This window comes from Panthera leo, chromosome F3 (genome assembly GCF_018350215.1).
Source record: "Panthera leo isolate Ple1 chromosome F3, P.leo_Ple1_pat1.1, whole genome shotgun sequence".
NCBI classification, from domain to species: Eukaryota; Metazoa; Chordata; class Mammalia; order Carnivora; family Felidae; genus Panthera; species Panthera leo.
In genome coordinates, this window is record NC_056696.1 from 42,659,359 (window position 1) to 42,680,909 (window position 21,551).

Below are 21,551 nucleotides of genomic sequence, written 5' to 3' on the forward strand. Positions count from 1 at the left end.
ACAGGTCATTTCCCTAAGAAAATCCCATCCCGCTGGCACCTGACTCCAAAGATCCAGAACAGCCCTTGGATCAGGGTGGGAAGGGAACCCCAAATCCCACAGGGGCAGATGTGGATTCTGGGCCTGCCCCCCATCTTCTCCCTACCCCCCCCTTTCCCTCCAGCCCAACTTCTCTCCAGGCTGTTTCTTTTTTTATGACTGTAAACATAGATAGTGCTTTATTTTGTTAATAATAAGATAATGATGAGTAACTTAACCAGCACATTTCTCCTGTTTACACTTGGGGGATTTTTTTGTTTTCTGTTGGCATAATAAAGACAGACCATTTCAGAATCTGGCCCTTGTGCGGGGGAGGGAGGGAGGCTGGCCCAGGTCCAGAATTTCTACTTGTGCCGCCAGCCCAGCCACCACTGCCCCCTTGTGGCGACACTGGGGAGCTTCGGGCCTGGGACCTGGGAGGCCAGGGAAGACCAGACCAAGCCTCTGGAGTGACTGCCACCACCCACAGAGCCTGCACTGCGAAGACACTGCCCCTGCCTCAAGGAGGTAAGCCAGACCCTCCACAGATTGCCCACCCAGATCCTAAAAAAGGCAGTAGCGAGAGCACTGCAGGGGGTCAGGGAAACTTGGGTTCTCTCTAGAAGTAGCCACGTGGCCTTGGCAGAGGGTCCAGTGTCTCCTCTGGGCTTCATCATGCTCATCTGAAAACACCGAGGCTAAGCTTTACCCACAATTCTTGTCCCCTTGTGGAGAAGGAGCCCTTTGAAAATCTCATGAAAGCTGTGGGCCCTCATCCTGGGCTCGGGCCATCCACATGAGCCTTTTCCCATGTAGGAGGCCCCCAGGATACTGATTAATGAAGCAAGGGAGCTAGTGCTGTGCTTCAGGGCTCTGTGACCTCAGGTTTTGAAGGAGGATTTCAAACATGTATCTAAGAGGACAGTCCATTGGACTTCAAAGGGCTGATAACCAACTTTCAAAGTGCATATTGATAATGATTGATAAACAGACCAACTCTTAGGGTCAAAAATTCCCTTAAGGTGGAATGGAGCAGCAAAGCTGAAGGGCAATTCCAATGGAAGTTAGATTTGGGTTGGATTAAGAGAGGTTGTGTGTTCACAACCAGGGAGGTGGTAGAAGTTAGATGTGGTTGATTCCGTCAAGGAATGAAGTCCTGGCCTTTTGATCTAGGGAGGGTCCTGGCTACTGGCCTTTGCTGGTTTTTCCCAGCCTACCTTCCCGGAGCTTTGGGTCTCCTCTCCTTGTCCTCACAACCCCCTGTCCTCTCGAGCCTCGCTGGCCACCCAGGGAAAGACACCCTCTAGCGGTCAGGGGGGAGAATTGCTCATCATCTTAACTTCCTCTATCCTGGCCTCCCACCCTCCGGTCCACACCACCCCGCACACTGTGTTCCTAACCAAATCAGGGCAGTCCGTCAGGACACTCCCAGCCTGGCTCCCTCTCACACCCTGCCTGCCAGTCCTGAGTTCGTCTCCCTTCCCTCTTCCCAAGTCCTCTGTGGCCTTAGGGGAGACTGAGGCCAATACTGTCCTCCTCCTACTATAGGATCCCTTATCCTGCCCTCCTTTCCAGCTGCTGGATTCACATGCCCCACATCCTCTTAGGATGGACAGAGCCCTCCACGAAGACCTCTGGTTGGAGCCCTGTCTCCCCGAGAGGCACCACAGGGTCAGGTAGGCAGGGAGGCCGGGAATAGAAGATGCTGGTCAGGACCAGGGAGGCTGGGGCGTGAGCCTCTGCTCTGTCTCCTACAAAGGCCGAGGGTCCGAGCTCCTGCTAGACCCTAAGGAAGGTCTGAGGGAGTGGAGCCCTGCCCTCCTCCCGGAGTTGCCACAGCCTGGCCCTCGGAACCAGGGGGCAGGGGTGCTGGTTAGTCTGGGGTGGCAGTGAAAGGACAGGACTCCAGGCTTTGAGGGGGAGGGGTGTCCTGAGCTCCCCCCTCCCCCCACCTGCCCACTCCCCTGGAGAACTGGAGCGATGAGGATGTTTTCTCCAAGGCAGTGAGATGGTACCTGCAGCTTAAGTCCTTTGGTGCAGCTGGTGGCCAGGGCTGTAGGGGCACAGGATGGTACCCGGGGGGCCCTGTCCCGGCCAGCTCCTGCTCACCACTGCAAACCGTCTCCAACGCTGTGACATCAAGGCCCCAGGAGGCTGGGAACGAAGCTGCCTTCACAGTGGTTATTTCTGCCCTCAGCTCCAGAGGTGGCTCTGAGAGGAACAAGGAGGGTGGGCACTGCCGTTTAGTTCACGAGAAGGCCCCGTGCATGAGCACCTGACCCCACGGTACCCCTCAGGGGCCCTACCTGCCCAGCCCTGGCATGGTCCCCAGGCCGGGGCACATCCTTCCCCGCGTCCTCCGTGACTACCCTTCCTGGGCTTGGGACGGCTATGCCTGGGGGCCCGGCCATACTGGATCACCGTGACCTTGAAGGCCCCAGCTGCTGGGGCCAGCTCAGCTCCAGCGGTTGCCATGGCATCCAGTGCTTTTGTCGGCAAAAGCCAAACAGCCAGAGTCTACCTGGCAGGCGGCCACTGCTGTTGCCACTCTTAAGGGCACTGGGTACCTTCTGGGGGGCCGCGGAAGGAGTGCAGCCATAGCAACCTGGGCTGCTCAGAGGGGGCAGCCCCGCTCACCTCGGAGCTTCTCTCCCGCCCGTCCGGCCTTGTGAGAAAGCGACACCTCGGGTCCAGAAATCATCCTTGCGGGCTAGCCAGCAGGACAGCATCCTTCCCCCTCAACAGCTAGGAGCCAGCAGTGGCCCGGGAGGGAGTCTTGAGTGCTCCCCCTTCAGGGTCTCCACTGCTTCACCACCACCTGCCAGGAAGCCACAGCCTAGCTCCCTGGTAGCAGCACCCTCCTGGGGTCGCTTCTAGCCAGACGGTCAAAGGCAGAAGAGCAGGGAAACCAGCCAGCCAGGCCTCGGTGAGCCAGGCGCACGGAGACCGGGGTGGAAAGACCAGGAAGAAGCAGGTTGCAGCACCCCCCGACCCCCACTGCAGGAGAACTAGTCATACCCTATACATCAGATCCTCACCATAGGCACTCAGACACCAGAGTGGTCCAGAAATGGCCATTTTAATGCAGAAAACCATGAGAATTTACAAATGAGTCACTTTTTGGGCCAGAGCCAGGAGGCCGTGAGGGCAGAAAGGAGGTGGTGGCCGTTGAGAAGCTGGGGCCATGAGCTCAGCACCTTCACGACCCCTCCGACCCAGGCCCTCGTGTGCCCGGGCGAGCCCTGGAGGTCCCCCCGCCCCTGCCCCTTAGCGCCCACTAATTTCCTAGTGGGAAGACCTTGGGTCAACTTTAGGACAGAAAGTAGACAAATCTTGGAAATGAGGGCCTGGAGGGCACAAGGCAGGAGTCTGCTGGCTGCCGTTGGCCACCCCACCCGTTGCTACACCCCCTGGGGCCAAACACGAAGCAAAGCCGGGCCGTGGAGCCCCAGGACATCACCCCTCCCTTGCCTTCCCTCCTGGTGGGTGGCAGAGGGACCAAACACGAGCAACAGAGCAAAAAGGGTGAGGGAGGGGAGCACGGGTCCTGGGGCTGAGGTCTGGGAAGGGGCTGTTTGACTGGATCTGGCTTGGAGAAAGGGAGGGATCTCAGATGAGGCGGCTTGGGGGGGAGCCGTCAAACCCAGTTCTAGACCATCCCCCCCAAGCTATGTACATCCATCCGTCAGAGATGGCATGATGCTGGTTTGGGTTCAGCACCTCCCACGTGGGGCATGCAGGGGGAGATGGGCCGGAGGCTCAGGGCACTGGAGGTAGAAAGGAGCCCTCCCACCTTCCCCTTTCCCCTAAGCCAGGAAGGTCAAAGACACATCTAAGGCAGCCCAGATTCCAGCATGGCCCGAGGCCGTGAATACTGGGCTTCCCAAGGGGTGGTTGTGGTCCAGGCCCCCCGCCGACTACAGGCACTTCCCCAATCCCCCCACCCCACCACCCCCCAATCTGGCAAGGTGTAGGGGACCCCCCCAGAGCCGGGGCGTCTCAGCCCCTCCCAACAAAAGAATGTGGTCTCCAGCAGCTTCCACTGGGGGCAGGGGCGGAGCCTTCGCCCTGGACACCCACCTGTCCCCTCTCCCACCTTGTCCGAGGGCGCGGACCCCAGAGCAGAAGTGAACCCTGGAGCACAGGTCCTGCCAGGCATGGGTAGGGGAGAGATGGGGAAGCTGGTCACTTTGGCATCTCCAAGGCTGACACCTGGGGCTTCACCTTGAAGTACTGGTGGAATCGGATCACTGCGTACCTGCCAGGAGACCAGAGGGAGCCTGCAGTGAGAAGAAAAGCCACTGGGCCCCACTGGGGGGCGCTCACACCACAAGGAAGTCTCACCAGCTCAACCCCAGGGCAGACGGATGTTTTGGGTTTTTTTACTTCAACTATTTTATTTTTCTTCTTAGATCAGACTGGAGCTGCTCTTCCCCAATTTTTTTTTTTTAAGAGTTCAGCAGTGTTAAGTACACTTATATCGTTATGCAACAGATCTCTGGGACTTTCTCGTTTTGCAAAACTGAAACTCTGTACCCATGAAGCAGCAACTTCCCACATCCCCCTCCTCCCAGCCCCTGGCAACCACCCCTCCACTCGGTTTCTTTTTTAAATTTCAAGCAAACTCCGCCGCACAGGTGGGGCTCGAACACACAACGCTGAGATCAAGAGTCACAGGCTCTAGTGACTGAACGCCCCCTAATTTAGTTATTTCATGAAAGTGGAATCCTACGGTATCGATCTTTTGGGGACTGGCTTGTTTCACTTAGTACCATGTCCTCAAAGGTCATATGTTGTAGCACGTGACATGATTTCCTGTCTTTAAAAGGCTGAGCAATAGTCCATCGTTGGTGCATACCACATTTTGCTTATCTACTCAGCCATCCACGGCTGCCTCCTGGCTGTTGTGAACAATGCTATCGACATGGGCGTGCAGGTATCTCTTTGACACCCTGCTTTCCATTCTGGCCACGTACCCAGCGGTGAGAACGCTGGATTGCACAGGAACTCTATTTTTAACGTTTTAAGGAAGCACAGCATGGTTTTCTCCAGCAGCTGCACGGTTTTACGTTCCCCCCCCAGCAGTGCCCAAGGGTTCCAATTTTCTGCGTTCTCACCAACACTGTTTGTGAGCAGCTGTCCTGACGGGCGTGAGGTGACAGCTCACGGTGGCTGTGCTTTGCATTTCTCTAATTGTTGTGCACACTGTGAAGCCAGGTGGGGGGAGGAAAGGGCAAGAAGACTGGACCAGAATGGAGGACAAAAAGGACTCCCGGTCCTTAGGGACATCTGTACCTTACACGGTGGAGCCAGCGGTCAATATCCAAGTATGGTTTCAGTGCAGACCCCAATACATCACGGAAGGAGGTCTGACAGCCCACACAATAAGCGCTAAACCCTGAGTGACCTCACTGAGCCACCTCCACTCTCTGGAACTCTGTCTCCTCTGTCACAGAATGGACAGTTCCATTCACCACCAGGCCCCGTGGCTACGAGTGCTGGCAGGAGAGCAGGGGCAGTAAAAGAGGTCGTAGGATGTAGTAGGAAAAGCGGTCTCCTACCAGGCACGAGGGGAGGGTTCGAGAACTTCCACTTTCAGAGCGGTACTCTCGGCTCACGTGTTTCCCCTAGAGTGGTGACCTCACCGGCTACGGGCTGGCTGGAATGGGAGCAAGTTAGCAGACCGGAGGACGGGACTTTGGATGCTCTCTGGCCTGTTCTCTGCCCCCACGCCCTCGGCTCAAGCTTTTCCTTTCCCCCCACTCTCTGCCGCCCCAACTTGGCCCCTGCACTCACCTGAGGAAATCAAAGTCGATGGTGGAGAACTGGTTCTGGATGAGGGCCCAGAGTGCCCAGAAGAAGTGAGACGCCTGGAAACAGACCAGAGTCAGTCAGCAGGGCAATCACCCACTGCTGTAACGGACCCCACGCAGCTAGAGGAAAGTCACTCTGGAAGACACGGAAGTAGGCTGCTGGCGGAGACACGATGGGGTCTCCCCAGCACAGGTCAGGGGAAAATCTTGGAGGTCAGGTCACTGGACAGCATTTGGGGGCTTCGCACCCTTGGGAAAAAGGTGGAGTCGATTCTACCGCCCCAGGAAGGGGTCGGCAGGGTGGTGCTTCCAGGGCCCTCGCTTGTCCCCCAGCCTGGACAACGCCACCCTTGGCTTCTTCCCTGCCCAGGGGAGTCTCCTGGGGTCTTCAAGGCCAAGGTATCCAGGATGAAATGAACCCCTGCACCAGATCACAGGCCCAGTCCCGTGATCATCAGGAAAGACCCCCTTAACGGTCCTTCACCCCTTTCCCTCTTCTGTCAGGAGGTGGGTTGGGTTGGAAAAGGAGTGATGTGTGAGCAGCAAGTCCTGTGTCTGGGCTTTGACTAAGCATTCGACTGCTCTCCCCAGGGCCAGAAGCACCCTCGGGGCCAGGCCACAGCAGTGACATTACTATCCCAGGCCAGGGCCCCCTACCCCCACCCCATGTACTCTGGGGTTGGCTATATAGCCCCTCCCTCCGCTTTGCAGGACCTTCCATGGTTACAGACTAATTACCAAGTACAAATGATTACTAAAAAATGGTAGCAAGAGAAAGGCCTAAGTGGAAGAGTTCAGAGGAAGAACCTGATGGAGAATCAGTTTTGTGCCAACGAGGGAAACAGGAGGCAATCCAAAATGACAGGTAAGATTCTACTTAAGCACCACTGAGGTATTAGGAAACCCGGAGCAGTGGGCTTGTCTTCTTGCTTATGCAATGGCTGGCGTTACTAAGCCTAGCTGGCAATCCCCTGGACACACGCCACGGAGACCCGGTACCCTGGATAAATGCCACTCAACATCAGCTCAGTACCGTGTGAGCAGGAAGAGCCTGATGGGAGAGGCTTACACAGAGTTCTGAGTCAGCAGAGGTAGTTCATAAGGAGGATTAGAACTGACATTCCTTATCTTCTCCAAAGGCAAAGAAAAAAAAAAAAAAAAAAACAAGCATTTAACTGCAGCATGAAAGGCTAGAGAGAACTACTTCTCCAAAAGAGAACTGCTGAAATAGGAAGCTGGGATCTTTCTTGGAAGTCTTTCCTTAGGAAGAAGAGAAAGACCTGATGGGGTAGGGAAAAGCAGGGGACAGGGCATCTCGGTAAGATGGGGATGCCCAAGAGGGCGTCTAGGTGGGGTTCGGGATCATATGCTGGGGCCCCAGGACCTCACACCGAACCCCGGGCTCTGCCTCCTCCGCCACAGGCTGTGACAGGGTGGGAACCGAGGGTGGGCCCCTCCCTCCCCTGCCCTCTTCCGGGCTCAGGCACTCACCAGGGCAAACTTGTTGACTTGCACATAGAGCCTCTCCACCTCCCTGGGGGTCACGGCCATCCCCTTTTGAGCCTGTAGGTAGTAGCTCAGCCACTGCAGCTGGGTGTCCCGCCCAGGGTACCGGCAGTAATCGACCTCATTCACACCTGATGGGGAAGGGGCCGCAGGCGGTTGCTGGGGGATGGGCCCACCTGGGGGTCCTCCAGCTCAGATGCTCCCTGCTCCCCTCAGCACCTCCATGTGCTTTGCCCCGAGGGGCTGTGCCCAGGAAGACGGCCTCTCGACCACCGAACTTGGCTAATGTGTGCAGCTTTCCGTGGGCTGGAGGAAAGCACAGAGACACCGTCTTGGGTGGGCCGGGGAACCCCCCCCATCCCCACCCAAGACAGCCTAGGCCCCTTCCTTTTAGGCGTCTCAGACGCTGCTTCCTACACCAGTGCTGACCTGGCCACCTAAAAACATCACCTAGAGAGCTTGGTAGAAACAGATTCCCAGGCATCTCTACCCACCCCCCCCCCCACCCCAATTCTCCAGAGGATTCGGAAATGCATCCGGGCTTGGAACCAGATGGCTTCGATTCCTTCCGGTCCTGCCCTTGAGGCCTCAAGCTGCCAGCCAGATCCGCACCAGCCATATCCTGGGCACGGTGGCAGAGGCCTTGGCTTCAGAGCTGGGACAGAAAGCGGCGGTTCGTTTAAGACAGGACCAGGCCCGGGCCACCTTCCCCATGGTCTCTTCCTCCCTCTCCTTTCCTTCTTGTCTTTCCCAAGCTTCTCTCCTATTCCTGGAGAAACAAAGCCTCTGGGGCCCCGAGAGTATGGCTGGAAAAGAAGCTCCTTGCACAGTTGTAGAAACTAAGGCCCAGAGAGAAGAAACCTGCGCCGGGTCACAGAGCCGGTTAGAGGTGAATTCAGGGTTGCAACTCTTCTCTCCTACTTTCAGTACTGGGTCTCCCTGCTCCCAAGAGCCCAGGAGCTCCCCGCCCGGCTCCCAGTCTCCTTCCCCGCCCTCCTCCTTCCCCCATGCTAGGATCTGCCTCCTTCATTCTCAACTTGGGAGCAGGATGCAATCTGTCCCTTTGGAGAAATTCCAGCTGGACTTTGCTCTGTGTGGTGGGTGAGGAGGGCTTAAAATGCTTAAGAGATCGCCCTCTGGAAAGGCCAGTGGGTCTGGCAGCCGAACACTCACAGGCCCAGGGCCCTGCCGGTGCCAGCCTCTGCTCTGTGCCACACCCCACAGCCTAGCTGCTCTGCCCAGCTGAGGCCCCCTGGTCCCTTGGGTTCCCAGATGCAGCCGGTGGCCACCCCAGGGAGTCACAGCCTCAGGTGCAATCAGAGCTTGACAGACCTGGTCACCTGAGGTTATTGAAGGGACACGGTTGGCCAGGATTGGGCCCGGGAGTGGCTGAGGCTGGGCCAGGTGGCAGCTTTACAGCTGGCCTGGGTGTGCCTCACCTGTCCTAAGCCACAGGGGCTGAGCACACCATGCATCCCACACTGTCAGCCTGGTGATGTCCCTCCAGCCCCAGGGCCCAAGCTCCATCCACGAGTTGCCTCTTTAGCCCCAAACTGTTTAACCATTAAGCCCTCAAGCTGGCAAAACCTACCCCGCTCCCTTTACACAAATGATGCGATTGTACACACTGTGCCTTTACTGAACAATCGGCCACCCCTACGAAACACCCCCCGCCCCTGTCCTCCATTCCTGTGCCGGTCTCCCTTCGCCGCCGGAAGGCCTCCCTGCCTGACATCAGCAGCCGATGCCAATATGATGCTTAGCATGTGCTACACTCGTGTGTGTATCTCACACATGCTACGAAGCAGGCACTAATAATATCTCCACCTTACAGAGGCACAGAGAAGGTAAGTAACCTGCCCAAGGACCACACAGCGGGCAAGCAACAAAGCTAGGCTTTGAACTTGGACAGTCAAGTGGCAGAGTGTATACTTTTAACTAGTTCCACCTAGATTATTCTCATCAGGCCACTAGCTTATTCTGTTCCTTATCCACAAGCGGGATCCTTATTCACAATTGTGCAACAGGAAGCTTGGGCAGGGAGGCAAGCAGAGACTATGGTTGTCCTGTGCTGGCCCAGCTGGCATGGGCTGTGTCTGCCCAGAGGAAGGAGTTGTTTATTTTGGTTTTTTTTTTTTAAGATTAAAAAAAATTTTTTAAGTAATCCTCTACACCCAACGTGGGGCTCAAACTCACAACCCCGAAATCCAGAGCCACGCGCTCCACTGACTGAGCCAGCAACGTGCCCCGGGGTTTTTTTCTAACTCACACGCCAAGCCGAGTCTCCTCAGGGATCCCACAGAGGGCACATTTTCCTGATTTGTACCAAACTGCCATATGGGCTAGCAGGGCTCTGCTCTGTGTATGTGGGTCTGGCCCCCACCATGAGATCTGGAGCTCCCTCCAGGCCCTCCCCCAGATGGGTTGTGAGATTTGGGAGGACAGGGGCTGTTAAGCCTCCACCCAGCAAGTACACAACCCCCCGTCTCATGCTCACCCTGGACCTGGCCTTCCTTCATAAGGAAGGCAACTTGGACAAAGACCAAATGGTAATTAATACCCTTCTTACCTGCAAACTCATTGAAATGGTTGCCAATGTCAAAAGCTTGGTAGTTGTAGCCGGCGTATTCATAGTCAATGAACCGTACATGGCCTACAAGGTAGAAGAGAGGCAATAAAAGTTGGTCCCAGGAGACAGGGAAACAGGGCCAGGGCACGTTTCCACGGGCCTCTGGAATGCACCCACTGACTCTCGCTGGCCTCTGCAGCAACCCGGCCTAACACACCCTCCTCGGCGGTAATCTTCTAAGCTGTTTCTTTGTCCATCTGCCCTCCCCCTACCTCTGGCTGTCCCTCTCACACAGGGGGACCCTCACGCTCTGCTCATCTAAAGGCATCTGTCCTCAGCATGGCTAAGGGCCAGAAATAAAGGTAAGTACTTCCTAGGGGTGGAGCGCTCATTAGGAACACAGGAAAGTTCTGGCTCCATGAAGGTTTGGGCCATCCAAGAGGTCCTTGGAACCCCAAAATGTGGTCAGAAGGAATAGCTCAGGTGTCCTAACACTGAGGACCTCTGCAAACCAGGATTTTGAGTTCTTTTTTTGGCAGAGGTTTCTAAGAGGAAATTTCTTGTTTTCCTTTTTTTTTTTTTAAATATTTATTTTTGAGGGAGAAAGAGCATGAGTGGGGGAGGGGCAGAGAGAGGCGGGGACAGAGGATCCCAAGTGGGCTCTTTGCTAACAGCAGAGAGCCCGATGCGGGGCTCAAACCCACGAACCACAAGACAATGACCTGAGCCGAAGTCAGATGCTTAACCGACAGAGCCATCCAGGCGCCCCCTTTTCTTAGATCACCTTGAGATCTAAACTAGAAGGTCTCCTTTTGCTTGTCCAAGTGCCAGTCTGAGGAACAGAACCTCGAAGGCGGCTGATCGATCAGCCTGAGCCCTGCTGCTGTCCAAACAGACCCAGAGAACTGTACCTTTGGTGCTGTCATAGATGATGTTCTTGCAGAGCAGGTCATTGTGACAAAACACCACAGGGGAATCCAACTGGGACAGGTGCTCCTTCAGCCAGGCCAGCTCCCGTTCCAACACCTCCACCGTGGGGACATCTGCAGAAAGGCTGGGCAGTGGTAAGAAAGGTGGCCGGTGAGGGGAGGGCTGATAGGAGACAGGTAGGTACTTGGCCTCAAGAGCCCTGAGCTCTGGCCTTATCACTACCATTTACCGCAGAGGGGCCCTGGACAAATGGCTCACCCTTCAGACCCTCACTTTTGTCATCTGTAAAATGGCACTAGGGCTTCCTGATCTCCTGACTTCCTGTAGTTACCCTAAGAAGCTTATTAAAACATGGGCATAAGAACATTTCGCAAAGCATAGATGTGCCTGAGCCCACGGCATCCCTGCTACTTTGTGGAAGGGATAGGAAGGTAAGGAAGGAGGCAGAGAGAGAGGACAGGAGGGGAGAATGAGCGTCCACATCCAATGATTCCAGACTAAGACAACAAGGGCAGAGGGGAGAGCTGCAAACAGGCCTGTCTTAGCGTGCTAGAAGATTCCTAGAGGAAGGTGTAGCTCCCTAAAACTAGACGGTCTGTGGAGGCGTCACAAGGCCCTGTGGAGAGGCTGGCCCACTGGCATTAGAGGAGGCAGAGGTATGCCCTGGTATGTCCCCCTCCCTCTCCAGCGGCTGGTGTCACAGGGGGAAAGGACCAGAGAGCTCATAAAGCCTAGCTACTCAGCTCAGAGAGAGACCACTCAGGCCCACTTAAGAAAGCAAACGAACTGCATCTTGGGCTCACTCCTCTGAGACCAAGGGAACATTAGGGCCTTTCAACCCAGCACTCGCTCTGTAGCTCCCCAGTGACTCGTCCCTTCCGCCTTGAAGTACGAGCGTGTGTTTCCTCGACCCAGGCCAGACTGTGCATTCGTGGGCAACTTGAGGGCGGGAACAGAGATGACGGAGGTCACCCCTCCTCTGTGCCCTGCCCCGACCCGCAGCACATGACGCACCACTGCGGAAGGAAACACGCGTGGAGAAGTGAACGAATGGGTCGATCACGGCTGGTAACAGAGGCCATGCCCTCACCGGTGAGGGCTCACTGTGCTGGGATGCTCTGAACTTTGGTCCCCAGGAAGCACACAGGTCTGTGCACACTGAAAAGCCAAATAGTTAGCACAGCCCTTGAAACCCCAGAACCACCAGTGGGTGGAAGGGAGGAGGCTGGGGTTTTATCTCCTGTTCTATCTCCATGTATCTCCTGTTTGCTTTCTTATCCAGAGCGGCCAGAGTATGTGCAGGAGGAGGAGAATGGGATACGTCCTCCCGATCCTCCCAAAGGAGGCCCCGTCACTCCCTCACCCGGTCCAGAGGCTGAAACATGGCAAAGAGCGTTTAGCAGGCATCCCCCTGTCCCCATGGAGAAGGACAAACGGCAGGCTTCAAGAAGGTCAAAACTAAAGAGGATCTTAGGCCTCTAGGCCAACTCTATGGGGAAACTGAGGCTCATGGAAAGACAGAGGCTCTCCAGCTTCCAGAAGTCTCTTGCACAGCTGAACCCTCTTCCTCCTCACCTAAGAGAGGCAATCCCCAGCCTGTCCATGGATCCAAAGTCAAGTCGAACCTCCTAACCGTGAGGGCCTCGGTGCCCCTGTCAGAGGCTCTGCAAAGGCCCGGCAAAGGCCGGAAGAATCTGTTAATGGGGGTGATCTGGGGGAGGCCTTCCTTTACCCTCACTGGAGTTTATCTGTGTTGACTGGTCTGCCTAAGATGCGTTTCAATCTTGGCTCTCCTTAAGAAGATACCGTTTAAGATTTTTTTCCCTTGGTCCAAGACCATCTAAAGATAAGAATTAGGAGGCTTTCTTTGGTTTGGCCAGGTCTCAGCCTGAAAAACATCTTTGACATCTAAGATACCTGCTGCCCAGGCTCTGACCTCTGCCTGACCCCCACCTTACCCACCCCAAGGCCACGCAGATGGTTACTGTGGGAACAATCCAGGCCTCCTATCTCCCCGGGCAGCCTCCCTTGGCCACCCCGCTTCCCTCCCCTGAGAACTTGAAACTCCGCTAGCTTTGCTACCTTCAGCCCGGACACCATTAGACTCTCTCAAGGCTGTGTGGTTGGCAGAATAGTAACGACCAGCGCATCACAGAAACCATCACACCTCAGGCAGACTGTCCCCTAGAGGCAGCAGGAGGGGGATGCAGGGGCTGCAGGGCCCCCAGGGAAGCCTGGGGGTTCCTCCTGATGAAAAAACTGCTCCCTGCCAAGTGTCCTCAGCTTTCAGGATCCAGGGGGGGAAACGTACCCACAGTAGGCTATATGCTGGAGCTTCCTGGCCCATCACCTCTGCCCTGATAGCACTCAGCCCATCCAAATCTCCTCCTGATGCCCCCAAAGCAATGACTGCCGCCCCCATTGTCCCAGCCACCCCAGACACCTCTATGCCCAACCAAATACCAAGGCTACCAAATCTATTCCAAGTCTCTGACTCACCCCCCATTTTCCATCCCCCCTCCCCACCATGAAGCTGCCCCAGGGCAATGTTCCTAAAAATGTGGTTCCTTGGTCCCCTGCCTCAGAATCACCCGAGGAACCTGGCAAAGGCAGGATTCTAGGGTCTAACGCAAGACCTCCCAGCCAATCACCAAGGTCAGCCAGGGCCAGGAACCTGCGCTTAGCCAGCGCCCAGGGGAATGCTATGCTCAAACGTGGGGAGCCCTAGTTCCAGATCTTGCCCATTCAGTTTCAACACTCCCCGAGCTGGCCGCCCCCCTCAAGTCCCTATCCCCGCTTCCCCAAATCCCACCTGATGCTGTCCTTTACAACGCAGGAGGGCTTTCTTCCTAAACCACAGTCGTGGTCCCTGGCTCAATGACTTCCTGCTGCTAAATGATATCCTGGCTCCTGAACCTGGCATGGAAGGGCCCTTCCAGTCTAGCTCCAACCCACCTCTGCAGCCCCGCCTCCCGTAGCCCTTCCCGATCCCTCCTGAAGGCCTGCTCCAACCACCCTCAGCCACTCGTCACCCATGAGCCAAGCATATTTCTCCATCTCCTCCAGCCCGAGTGACCTCCCTTCCCAACTCTGCCCGCTACCTCTGCCGAGAAAACTTGCCCCGGTTCTCCCACCCCCGCACGCATCATACACCCGGCCTTCTTTGGTAGCTATGCACAGGCAGGTCCTATGCACCCTTGCTCCTTCCTAAGGTTCCTAAGCTCCTTGAGGGCAGGGCCAATGTCACAGCCATGGTTTTCGTTGTTTTAAAATCCCAGTCAGCGTTTGGGAAATGCAGGACTAAACCTGGGTTATTACCCTGTGACTGGAACTCAAGAGCTCTGTCTTGTCCAGGTCACTGCTCAGTACTACCCATGTGGGATAGGTCAGGCAGTTTAGGGCAGGCACCGTCCCCAAAAGAGGCTCTGAGAAGTTAAACAACTTGATTTGCCCAAGGTCGAAGGTACGACAAGAGCAAAGGTAGTTGGTCAGTTCTTCTCCAGGGACCACCCTGCTCCCAACAAGGTCACCCCTGAAGGTTACACGGTGACAGTACAGTCAAAGGAAGCTGAGGTGGCGAGGGTCATGCCCGAGCACCCAACCTGGACTCTAGCCCTTGAGCTGCCACTGACCTTGGACAAGCCCCATCCCCTTCTCCAGACCTCAGTTTTTCCATCTGTCAGATGAAAGTGGTGGGTTACATGATCAGAGGGTCCTGTTGACTTAGACACCCCAGGATCCTGCTCTCCATGTGCTGTTTCAGTCCTAAGGGGGTAGGCGACTCTTGTCCCAGTGATAACATTTGGCATAGAAGGTCTGAACGTGGGCCATCCTGAACAAATAGTCCTAAAGCAGTGCTTGATAATCATTAAATGGGAGGATCCAGATAAAATCGTGCGTGTGTGCGTGCGTGTGTGTGTGTGTGTGTGACACATGATCGGGATAGAGTTAATTATTGTCTTGTCATCTTAGAGGAGGGAAGGAGATACCTTCCCCCCAAACCTCTTCTGTACTCTACTCCCATGAACCTCTAGAACAAGAGTGATGTTCAACCCAGCAGGGAACATGGAGGGATCAGAGACTCACTACTGCCTTTTCCTGGAGGGGGCAGGGGGGACACTCTTCTCTCCAACTCCCCATGCCTACTCCAGCACTCGAGGGTATGTTGGGGAGCCAGGTACCTGGAAGCTAAAAGGACTCCCAAGTTGCTGGCCAGAGAGCCTCCCTTGCTGTCTGGGAACCCTGTCTTAGCTGGGGAAAGGCAATGTTAGGGATGAGTGGAGCACCCCTTCCTTGGAAAGAGCAGAGAGGACACTACAAGCTGTCAGTTTGAATAAGGTGGGAAGCAGGGTCCCCAGAGGCACACGGGGACAAGAGGCGTCCGGGCAAGTAGCAGGAGTCTTGATGTCCCAAGGGCTTGTCAACTGATGAGCTGAGTTCTTCTGACTGATCGTGAACTCAGCCTCACCCCGTTCTCAGAGGCTGGGTTCTCCCTACTGGTTGCTCAGGAGTCCGCTTAGGTAGAAAGGGCCCTGGGCTGGGAAACAGAACCCTGCCTGGGACGAGCCTGACACTGGGTAAAGCTCTGAGCCTCAGTTTCCTTTTAAGTAAAGGGGAAGACAGTCCCTAACCCCGGTCTCTACCGCAACCCGAAGACTCAAGGAGAAATGAACACTTAGGTATAAAGCTGGGGATCTGAGTCCCTGAGATCCGGTCAGTCGGCTCAGCTCTGCTTGGAGACAGACAGAGCAGTCAGGACTGAAGCCCCTCAACCTCCTGGTGGGGTCGGATGGAGCCTAAAGAACGGAGGCGGGATTGCATTAAGGCGGCAGAGACAGAAGCAGCCTCGAACCCTCCCAGCTCTTTGTACCTGGGGTTGATCTCGTTCTTCACGAGGGTGAAATAATTGTGCATCTTGTGCCAGAGGGTGGGCTTGGGCAGGCTTCCGTTGGCGTGGATGGTGTGAATCTTTGCCATTTCTAAGGCGATTAGCCTGCAGCAGAAAACAGGAAGGGTACAGTATCAGCATGGGGCAAGCCCATCCCAGCTCAGCCCCTCCTGACCAGAAAGGGGGCCTCCAGGGTCCATGGTGGGGCTAGCCAGAGGGCCGAGTATGGAACTATCACAGATCCTTTAGGGGCTTTTGCTCCCGCAGAAGGCAAGTCTGGGCAGAAGGCATGAAAAGGAGATAAGGCCTTTGGCCCGGCAGCACCCTTTCCAGAACCAGAGCTGGGGCTGCTTCAGGGAGCAGGAAGGCAAAACACTGGGCCATCGGCCACAGGTCAATGACCCTGCCCACCCCCCCCCCCCCCAGGGTCACGTACCCACAGCAACCCCTGGGGACAGAGGGGTCACCTGGGGATGGGGGGAGTGGCCCTCCTCCCTCCTTGGACTCTGATCCATGCCCTGGGAGGGGGAGGGGAGGTGAATGCAGGGCACCGAGGGATCAGGGGGTGGTGATGCCAGGCAGGGAAGAAATGGCTGCCTCTTATCAGCCTGGCCAAGGTGGGGAGGGGAGCAGGCCGGCCCAGGGCAGCCCCTTCCTCTGCGGCAGGGAGTTGATGCTGGCGGCCGGGTGCCAAGGACGCAAAACAAACCAGCGTTCTATTTTCAAGTTCTCCTGTGGACATTATCCAAGGTCCCGGGAAAGAAGGAGGGGGCGGTAGGGAAGGCTGCTGGGAGAGGGTGGGGGTGGATGGAAGACTGACCGGTCAGAGAGGGAGGGCCTTGATAAGGACCCCAGCGTCTGAGGCCCTGCATCCCAGCTGGGCTCCCCCAGTCCTCTGCCAGCTCTCCCTTCTGGAGCCCCACCCCCCACCCGGCTGCCAAGCCTCCAACATTCAAGCTTCCTTCGCCTCTGCCTGTTGCTCGAATAATAATCACTGGGAAAGACAACAAAGGCATTGGCTGTTTGAAACCTTGTTACTGAGCTATTCCAGGGACACCCCTCCCCTTGCCAGGTCCTGGGAAGGGGCAGGCCATCACCCAACAGGATAACAGGGCAGTCTAGGGGCTCCTCCGGAAGCCCCCAAGGCTCCCACCTCCTAAAGGGTGGAGGGGGCAGGGGGCGTGGCAGCCACCGGGTGGGTGAGAGATGAAGGCTGTGCTTTCAGAGGCTAGAGGCCCTGGGGCAGGAGGGAGCCGGCCAGGGTTTAGGCAAGGCAGGGAAACAGACCTGAGACCCTAGCCTTCCCTTCCCAAAGGAAGATTCCGACTAGAGCCTGAACAGAGCCTTTCCTTGAATATCAATAGGGCTGTTGTCTGGAGAAGCAATGAGAGTAACCTCAACACTCAGCATTTTTATGCTGCAAAGCCCCAGCAGGCAGAGGTTAGGAGGTGGGGGTTCAGGAGAACATGGGGAAGTGGCTCCCAAAGGCCTTTCCCTCTTTGCCTCTTCCTCAGATATCCACCTTCACTCTAGAAAGATTGGAAAATCATCAAGGAAGAGCCTACCTCCTACACCTATCCCAATTTCTGGCTCTCTCCCAAATGTAAGATTGTTACCGAACCTAAATCCATCTTCAATCTTCCTTACAGTGATCTTTGTCTCCACGAGAGAATGAGTCACGGCACCAGATTCACAGAGGTGGCCCGAGACTGGGAGTGATCTGGTGAGGACACAAGACTGAAGGAGAGCTGGGAGGATAGGGTGGGAGAAGCCAGGCCAGGATTCCCCAGGCCCTCACCCTGCTCTGACCTCCTATCTTCAGGCCGGGTGCTCAGCCGGAGCCTGAGAAGACCACTGTGCAGGTCTGTATGTCCCCCTACCTACAGACAGACAGACACGTACACATATAGATATAACATACACCGGGATGTAAATATCCCAGGGCCTGACCAGCCCCAGAGGCAGTGAGCACTGGAGGGGAAGGCATCTCAGAGTCCCTTCTAAGTCCCTTGAGGGCCTGCCAGGGGTTCTCCGCAAATAGGGCCAGGTGCGCTTACTTGGGGTTAACTGGGTAACAGGTGAGAAAGCAAAGAAACTTCTTGGTCTAGTCCCTAGGTGGGTTTTTATTGTTTCCCCCTTGGTATTTGGAAGGCTCCTTCCCTTTGGGTGGGACGGGACTCATCTCAGAGATCCCAGGCAGACCTCTGTGATGTGCTGCTGTCCCCAGTATCAGGAGTCAACCTCACCCTGCCTGGGACCTTGCCGTAGTCTGAGCTCTCTGCACGCGGGTGTGGCACAGGGGGGGAGGAAGGTGGATACTGCCTCACATCCCCGCCCAGAATGGTTAGAGGAGAGAAAAGGCACTATGGGCTCCTCCTTGGTTCTCTCCCCTTCCAGACCCTACAGAGGCATCCACGGGCCTTGAAGGTTAAGTCCATTTCCTGGGCCCTACACATGCAGCCATTTAATGGGAGAGGCTCCCAGGGGGTCAAGGGTTCTTGTGAGCCTCTGTAAGGAAACCTCGGCAGCTTCCCAAATCTGCGTTCCCGCTCTGTCAGGGAACCCGGTAGAAGCTCAGACTAGGGGAGGGATGGTGTCTCTCTGGGCTGCTAAACCAGGCTCACCCTGGATACGGCCCATTCTCCTAGCATGCCTGAGCCCCTGGCAGGAGGGGAGGGGCAGGAAACCCTGGGCGCTCTGGGGATTTGGCTCAGATTTCATTTCCAAGGCTCCAAGATGTTTCCAGGTCAGACATGGGGTGGGCAGAGAGCTGAGGCATGAGGTCAGGAAGCAGAGCCCTGCTGCACTTAGGGAACCAGGTCCTTTGGTCCCAGGTTCACCAAATTCTCACTTGCCGCCCCCAAGAAGCAGTCACCAGCGAAAATCCATGCAAAGCTACCGCCCCTCTCTGCAGAGCGATGCACAAAAACGCGCACCCATTTTGCAGTTTCAGGAAGTTCACAGACCTTATGACTCAATCACAGACTCCCCTCCACACCAAGGAAGCTGGCCAAGGATTTCAAAGCCCAAGGCGTGAGGAATAGTAGAAATGAAGGGTACCCGGGGGCAACCTTCTCACCTGAAGAGCCGAGGCTCCCGGATGTGCTCGGGCCCCAGGGCCATGCCCCGCATGTACTCGTAGCACAGCCCGTTCTGGAAGGTGCAGTAGAGTTTGGGGGCGCAGCCATGTGCTCGCAGCAGCTGGAAGTTCCTGACCTCATTCTCCCGGTCCACCAGCAGCTCCGTCCGCTCCCCGTACACCCGGACCAGCACACAGTCCCCCATGTCCTCCTCCACGTAGCAGGCCACCAGCTTGTTGGTGATGCCATCGGTGAAGCGCTAGCAGGGGGAGAGGGGAGCGCAAGGGTGCATGGGGCAGGGTCTCTGCGCTTGCCCCACGGCTCCCCAGCCCAGGTGCTCATTTGAATGATGTGAATGCCGAGCACAGCTGCACAGAAGCCCCCATCCTTCGGCCCTCTCACTCAAGCAAGAGCTCAGCATTGTTCCTTCTGTTCCTGATGCTTTACTCTGTCCTCGGTGCTTGGGGTACACTTAAGAGTTCGAGAACAAAACCAAAAAACAAAACCCAGGCCGCCTCACTTCTCCTGGGTCTGCCTCTAGCGGATGGGATTTGGCAGTGGAGGAACTCCCACACTCCTTGGTGGGTAGAAGCCCCCTCCCCCTATTTACTCCCCCATCCCTGAAAGAAACCCCCGTGGACCAGAATGTGGCCAGGGAGGGTCGGGAGCTGCCCGGGATGAGTACATTCCGACCCGGCTGCCTCTCTGCCAGGCGGAGGGCTGTCTGCTGCTCTCACCCCATCCAGCAGCGGAGGCACGGGAGGTACTGAAGTTGGCACCCATACCCACCCCAGGGCTTTGGTGGTCAGAGCTCCTTGGGGCCTCTGAGCTCCAAACCAGGAAAGACGGTAGGCCGTGGGCTGGGGAGAACAGACTCTCGGGTAGGGTGACAAGAAGGAATGAACCATGGAATTTATGGGGCTTTAGAGGACACGTGAACCAATTCTAGGTGGGGAAAGTGAGGCGCAGGGAGAAGAGGGACTGGCTGGTAGCCTGTTCAACCTGTGCTGGAATTCACCTGGGACGTACCTGGTGGCTTGTGGGTCTTTTATTTTGAAAATGCTACCCACCCATCCCTTCCCCCAAGAGGTGTCAGCCTCTGCAGCTGGTCTGGGATCCTGGCCTTTCCGCATCCGGAAGACCTGCCCCTCCAGCACTGGCTGCAGGTGCCCCGCTCAGGACGCCTTCCTCCCGCCACAGGCAGCTCCCAGAGGGCCTGAGGGAGGGTGGGCAGGTGAAGACTCTTCAGAGGATGCAGATCAGCTGGGGAGTCTGCCTGAGGCTCCTCAGTGGGAAGCTCTGCCCACATCTGTGTCCCTGAGAATGTGCCCAGCTGGGGGTGGGGAGGCGCCCTGTGCGGGGGTGCTGAGCCGGAGCCTGGGGCCCTGGGGGCTCCGGGCTAGCCAGATTCTGCACGGTGGCTCCAGGGACCGGCAGGAACCGCTCAGAACCTGGAGACTTTGCTCCCACCGCCGGGTGGAGAAGGGGCAGGGATGTGTGTTTGTGTGGGGTGGGGGTGTGGGGGGGGGTTGTGGGGGGGTGTCCCTTAAAAGTTCCTGCCTCCTCAGGTTTCAGTGCCGGCCGCGCGCGCTCCTCTGGGCAGCGAGGGGCACCCGCGCGCGGCGACAGGGGGTGGGGCCCTCGCGCGCAGCACGCTGACGGTGGGCAGGTGGACCTCCGGCAGCCCGCGAGCCCCGGGAGGAGGGGTGTGGGGGGGGGGTGTGTGTGCGTGGGGACCGAGGGAGGTGGGAGCCTGGCTCTGCTTAGGGACCAGAACAGACGGAGCAAAATACATGCCCGGACCACCATTGCAACCCTGCCCTGCGCAGCAGCCGCGCGCCCCTGGAAGCGCCACCCGGAAGGATGCACGGACAGACGTCCACGCATCCCCGACAGGGCCCCAGCCCGGCCCCGCGCCCGCTCGGCTACCTTAGTCCGAACTTGCTCGGGCTTCCAATGTGGCCGCAGCTCCTGGATGAGGCGCAGGGCGCCCGGGAGGATGTCGTCCTGGTCCACGGATATGCCGAAGCAAGGGACGGCGGCGGCCCTCGGGGCGCCCGGCGGCTCCCGGCAGCCCGCGCCGGCCGCCGCCTTCTCCTCCATGCCCCATGAGCACTGCGGGCACGGCGCCTGCCGCCTCAGGTAAAAGGGCGAGCACGGCAGAGGAGCCGAAGGGGGCACAGCCATTCCCAGCAGCCCCACCCCCTCGGAGCCGCCGCGCGAGCGCTAGCCCCTGCGGGGGGCCCGGCGCGGCGGTGGGAGTGGTAGAGGAGGGGCCAAGGGAAGTCCATGACTCAGGAGCCCGCTGCCCGCTCGGATCTGCGCCCGAAGCCGACCCGGGAACGCCGGGGCCCGCCGCGATTGTGACATCATCACGGGCGGCGGGCCGCGCGGGGCGGGGGCCCGGGAACGCCCCCCGCCCCGCCCCCGCCCCGGCCCGCGGGCCGCCGCGGACTCCGCGGCCGCCGCTACCTGGGGCGCGGGGCGGGGGGTGACGCCCTCGGGGAGGTCGTGACGCAGGAGGCGGGGCCTGGCTCGCCCCGCCCCGCCCGCCCCACCTCCCCTCCACCCGGGTCCCGGGCCCCGCCGCCGCCGGGGGGCTCGCTCTCCGGCCTCTGAGCCGGCGGGGTGGCCGGCCTCCTTCCTCCCGGCTCGGCGGGGGCCGCTCCCCCTGGGCAGCCTGGGGCAGGGCCTGGGAAGGCCTCTTCCTGCGCCCCTACTCCAGCCTGGAGGATGGAGATCCGGCT

The 21,551-nt window shown here is 57.5% G+C and overlaps 1 protein-coding gene and 1 long non-coding RNA gene across 5 annotated transcripts; one reads left to right on the forward strand and one right to left on the reverse strand.

Moving 5' to 3' along the window:
• Positions 1 to 185: 185 nt before the first annotated feature.
• On the reverse strand, positions 186 to 21,162 carry ETNK2 (ethanolamine kinase 2). 4 transcript variants are annotated; one of them, XR_006198706.1, is made up of 10 exons: positions 20,734 to 21,160; positions 18,804 to 19,063; positions 15,707 to 15,829; positions 10,818 to 10,960; positions 9,907 to 9,990; positions 7,323 to 7,468; positions 5,815 to 5,888; positions 4,099 to 4,276; positions 2,656 to 2,836; positions 186 to 2,229 (listed from the first exon to the last, which is right to left on the reverse strand). XR_006198706.1 is itself a non-coding variant. In XM_042924726.1 (8 exons), exons 1-8 carry the CDS (start codon positions 20,989 to 20,991, stop codon positions 4,204 to 4,206), a joined length of 1,161 nt encoding a protein of 386 aa, XP_042780660.1. In that variant the 5' UTR covers positions 20,992 to 21,160; the 3' UTR covers positions 3,079 to 4,203. The 4 variants fall into 4 exon arrangements, 2 of the variants coding, with proteins under 2 accessions (XP_042780660.1, XP_042780661.1); XR_006198705.1 differs by lacking the exon at positions 2,656 to 2,836; XM_042924726.1 differs by lacking the exons at positions 186 to 2,229; positions 2,656 to 2,836 and having other exon boundaries at positions 3,079 to 4,276.
• On the forward strand, positions 10,868 to 12,639 carry LOC122211496. Its single transcript, XR_006198707.1, has 3 exons — positions 10,868 to 10,970; positions 11,839 to 11,983; positions 12,119 to 12,639. It is a non-coding gene; the product is annotated as an uncharacterized LOC122211496 (long non-coding RNA).
• Positions 21,163 to 21,551: the final 389 nt, after the last annotated feature.

Coding starts and splice junctions, on each gene's coding strand:
- ETNK2 (XM_042924726.1), bottom strand. CDS start 20,991: ATGGCTGTGCCCCCTTCGGCTCCTCTGCCGTGCTCGCCCTTTTACCTG. Junction 10,961..15,706: donor AAGAACGAGATCAACCCCAG/GTACAAAGAGCT, acceptor ACCACTGCCCAG/CCTTTCTGCAGATGTCCCCA. Junction 7,469..9,906: donor CCATTTCAATGAGTTTGCAG/GTAAGAAGGGTA, acceptor CTTCCCCATCAG/GTGTGAATGAGGTCGATTAC.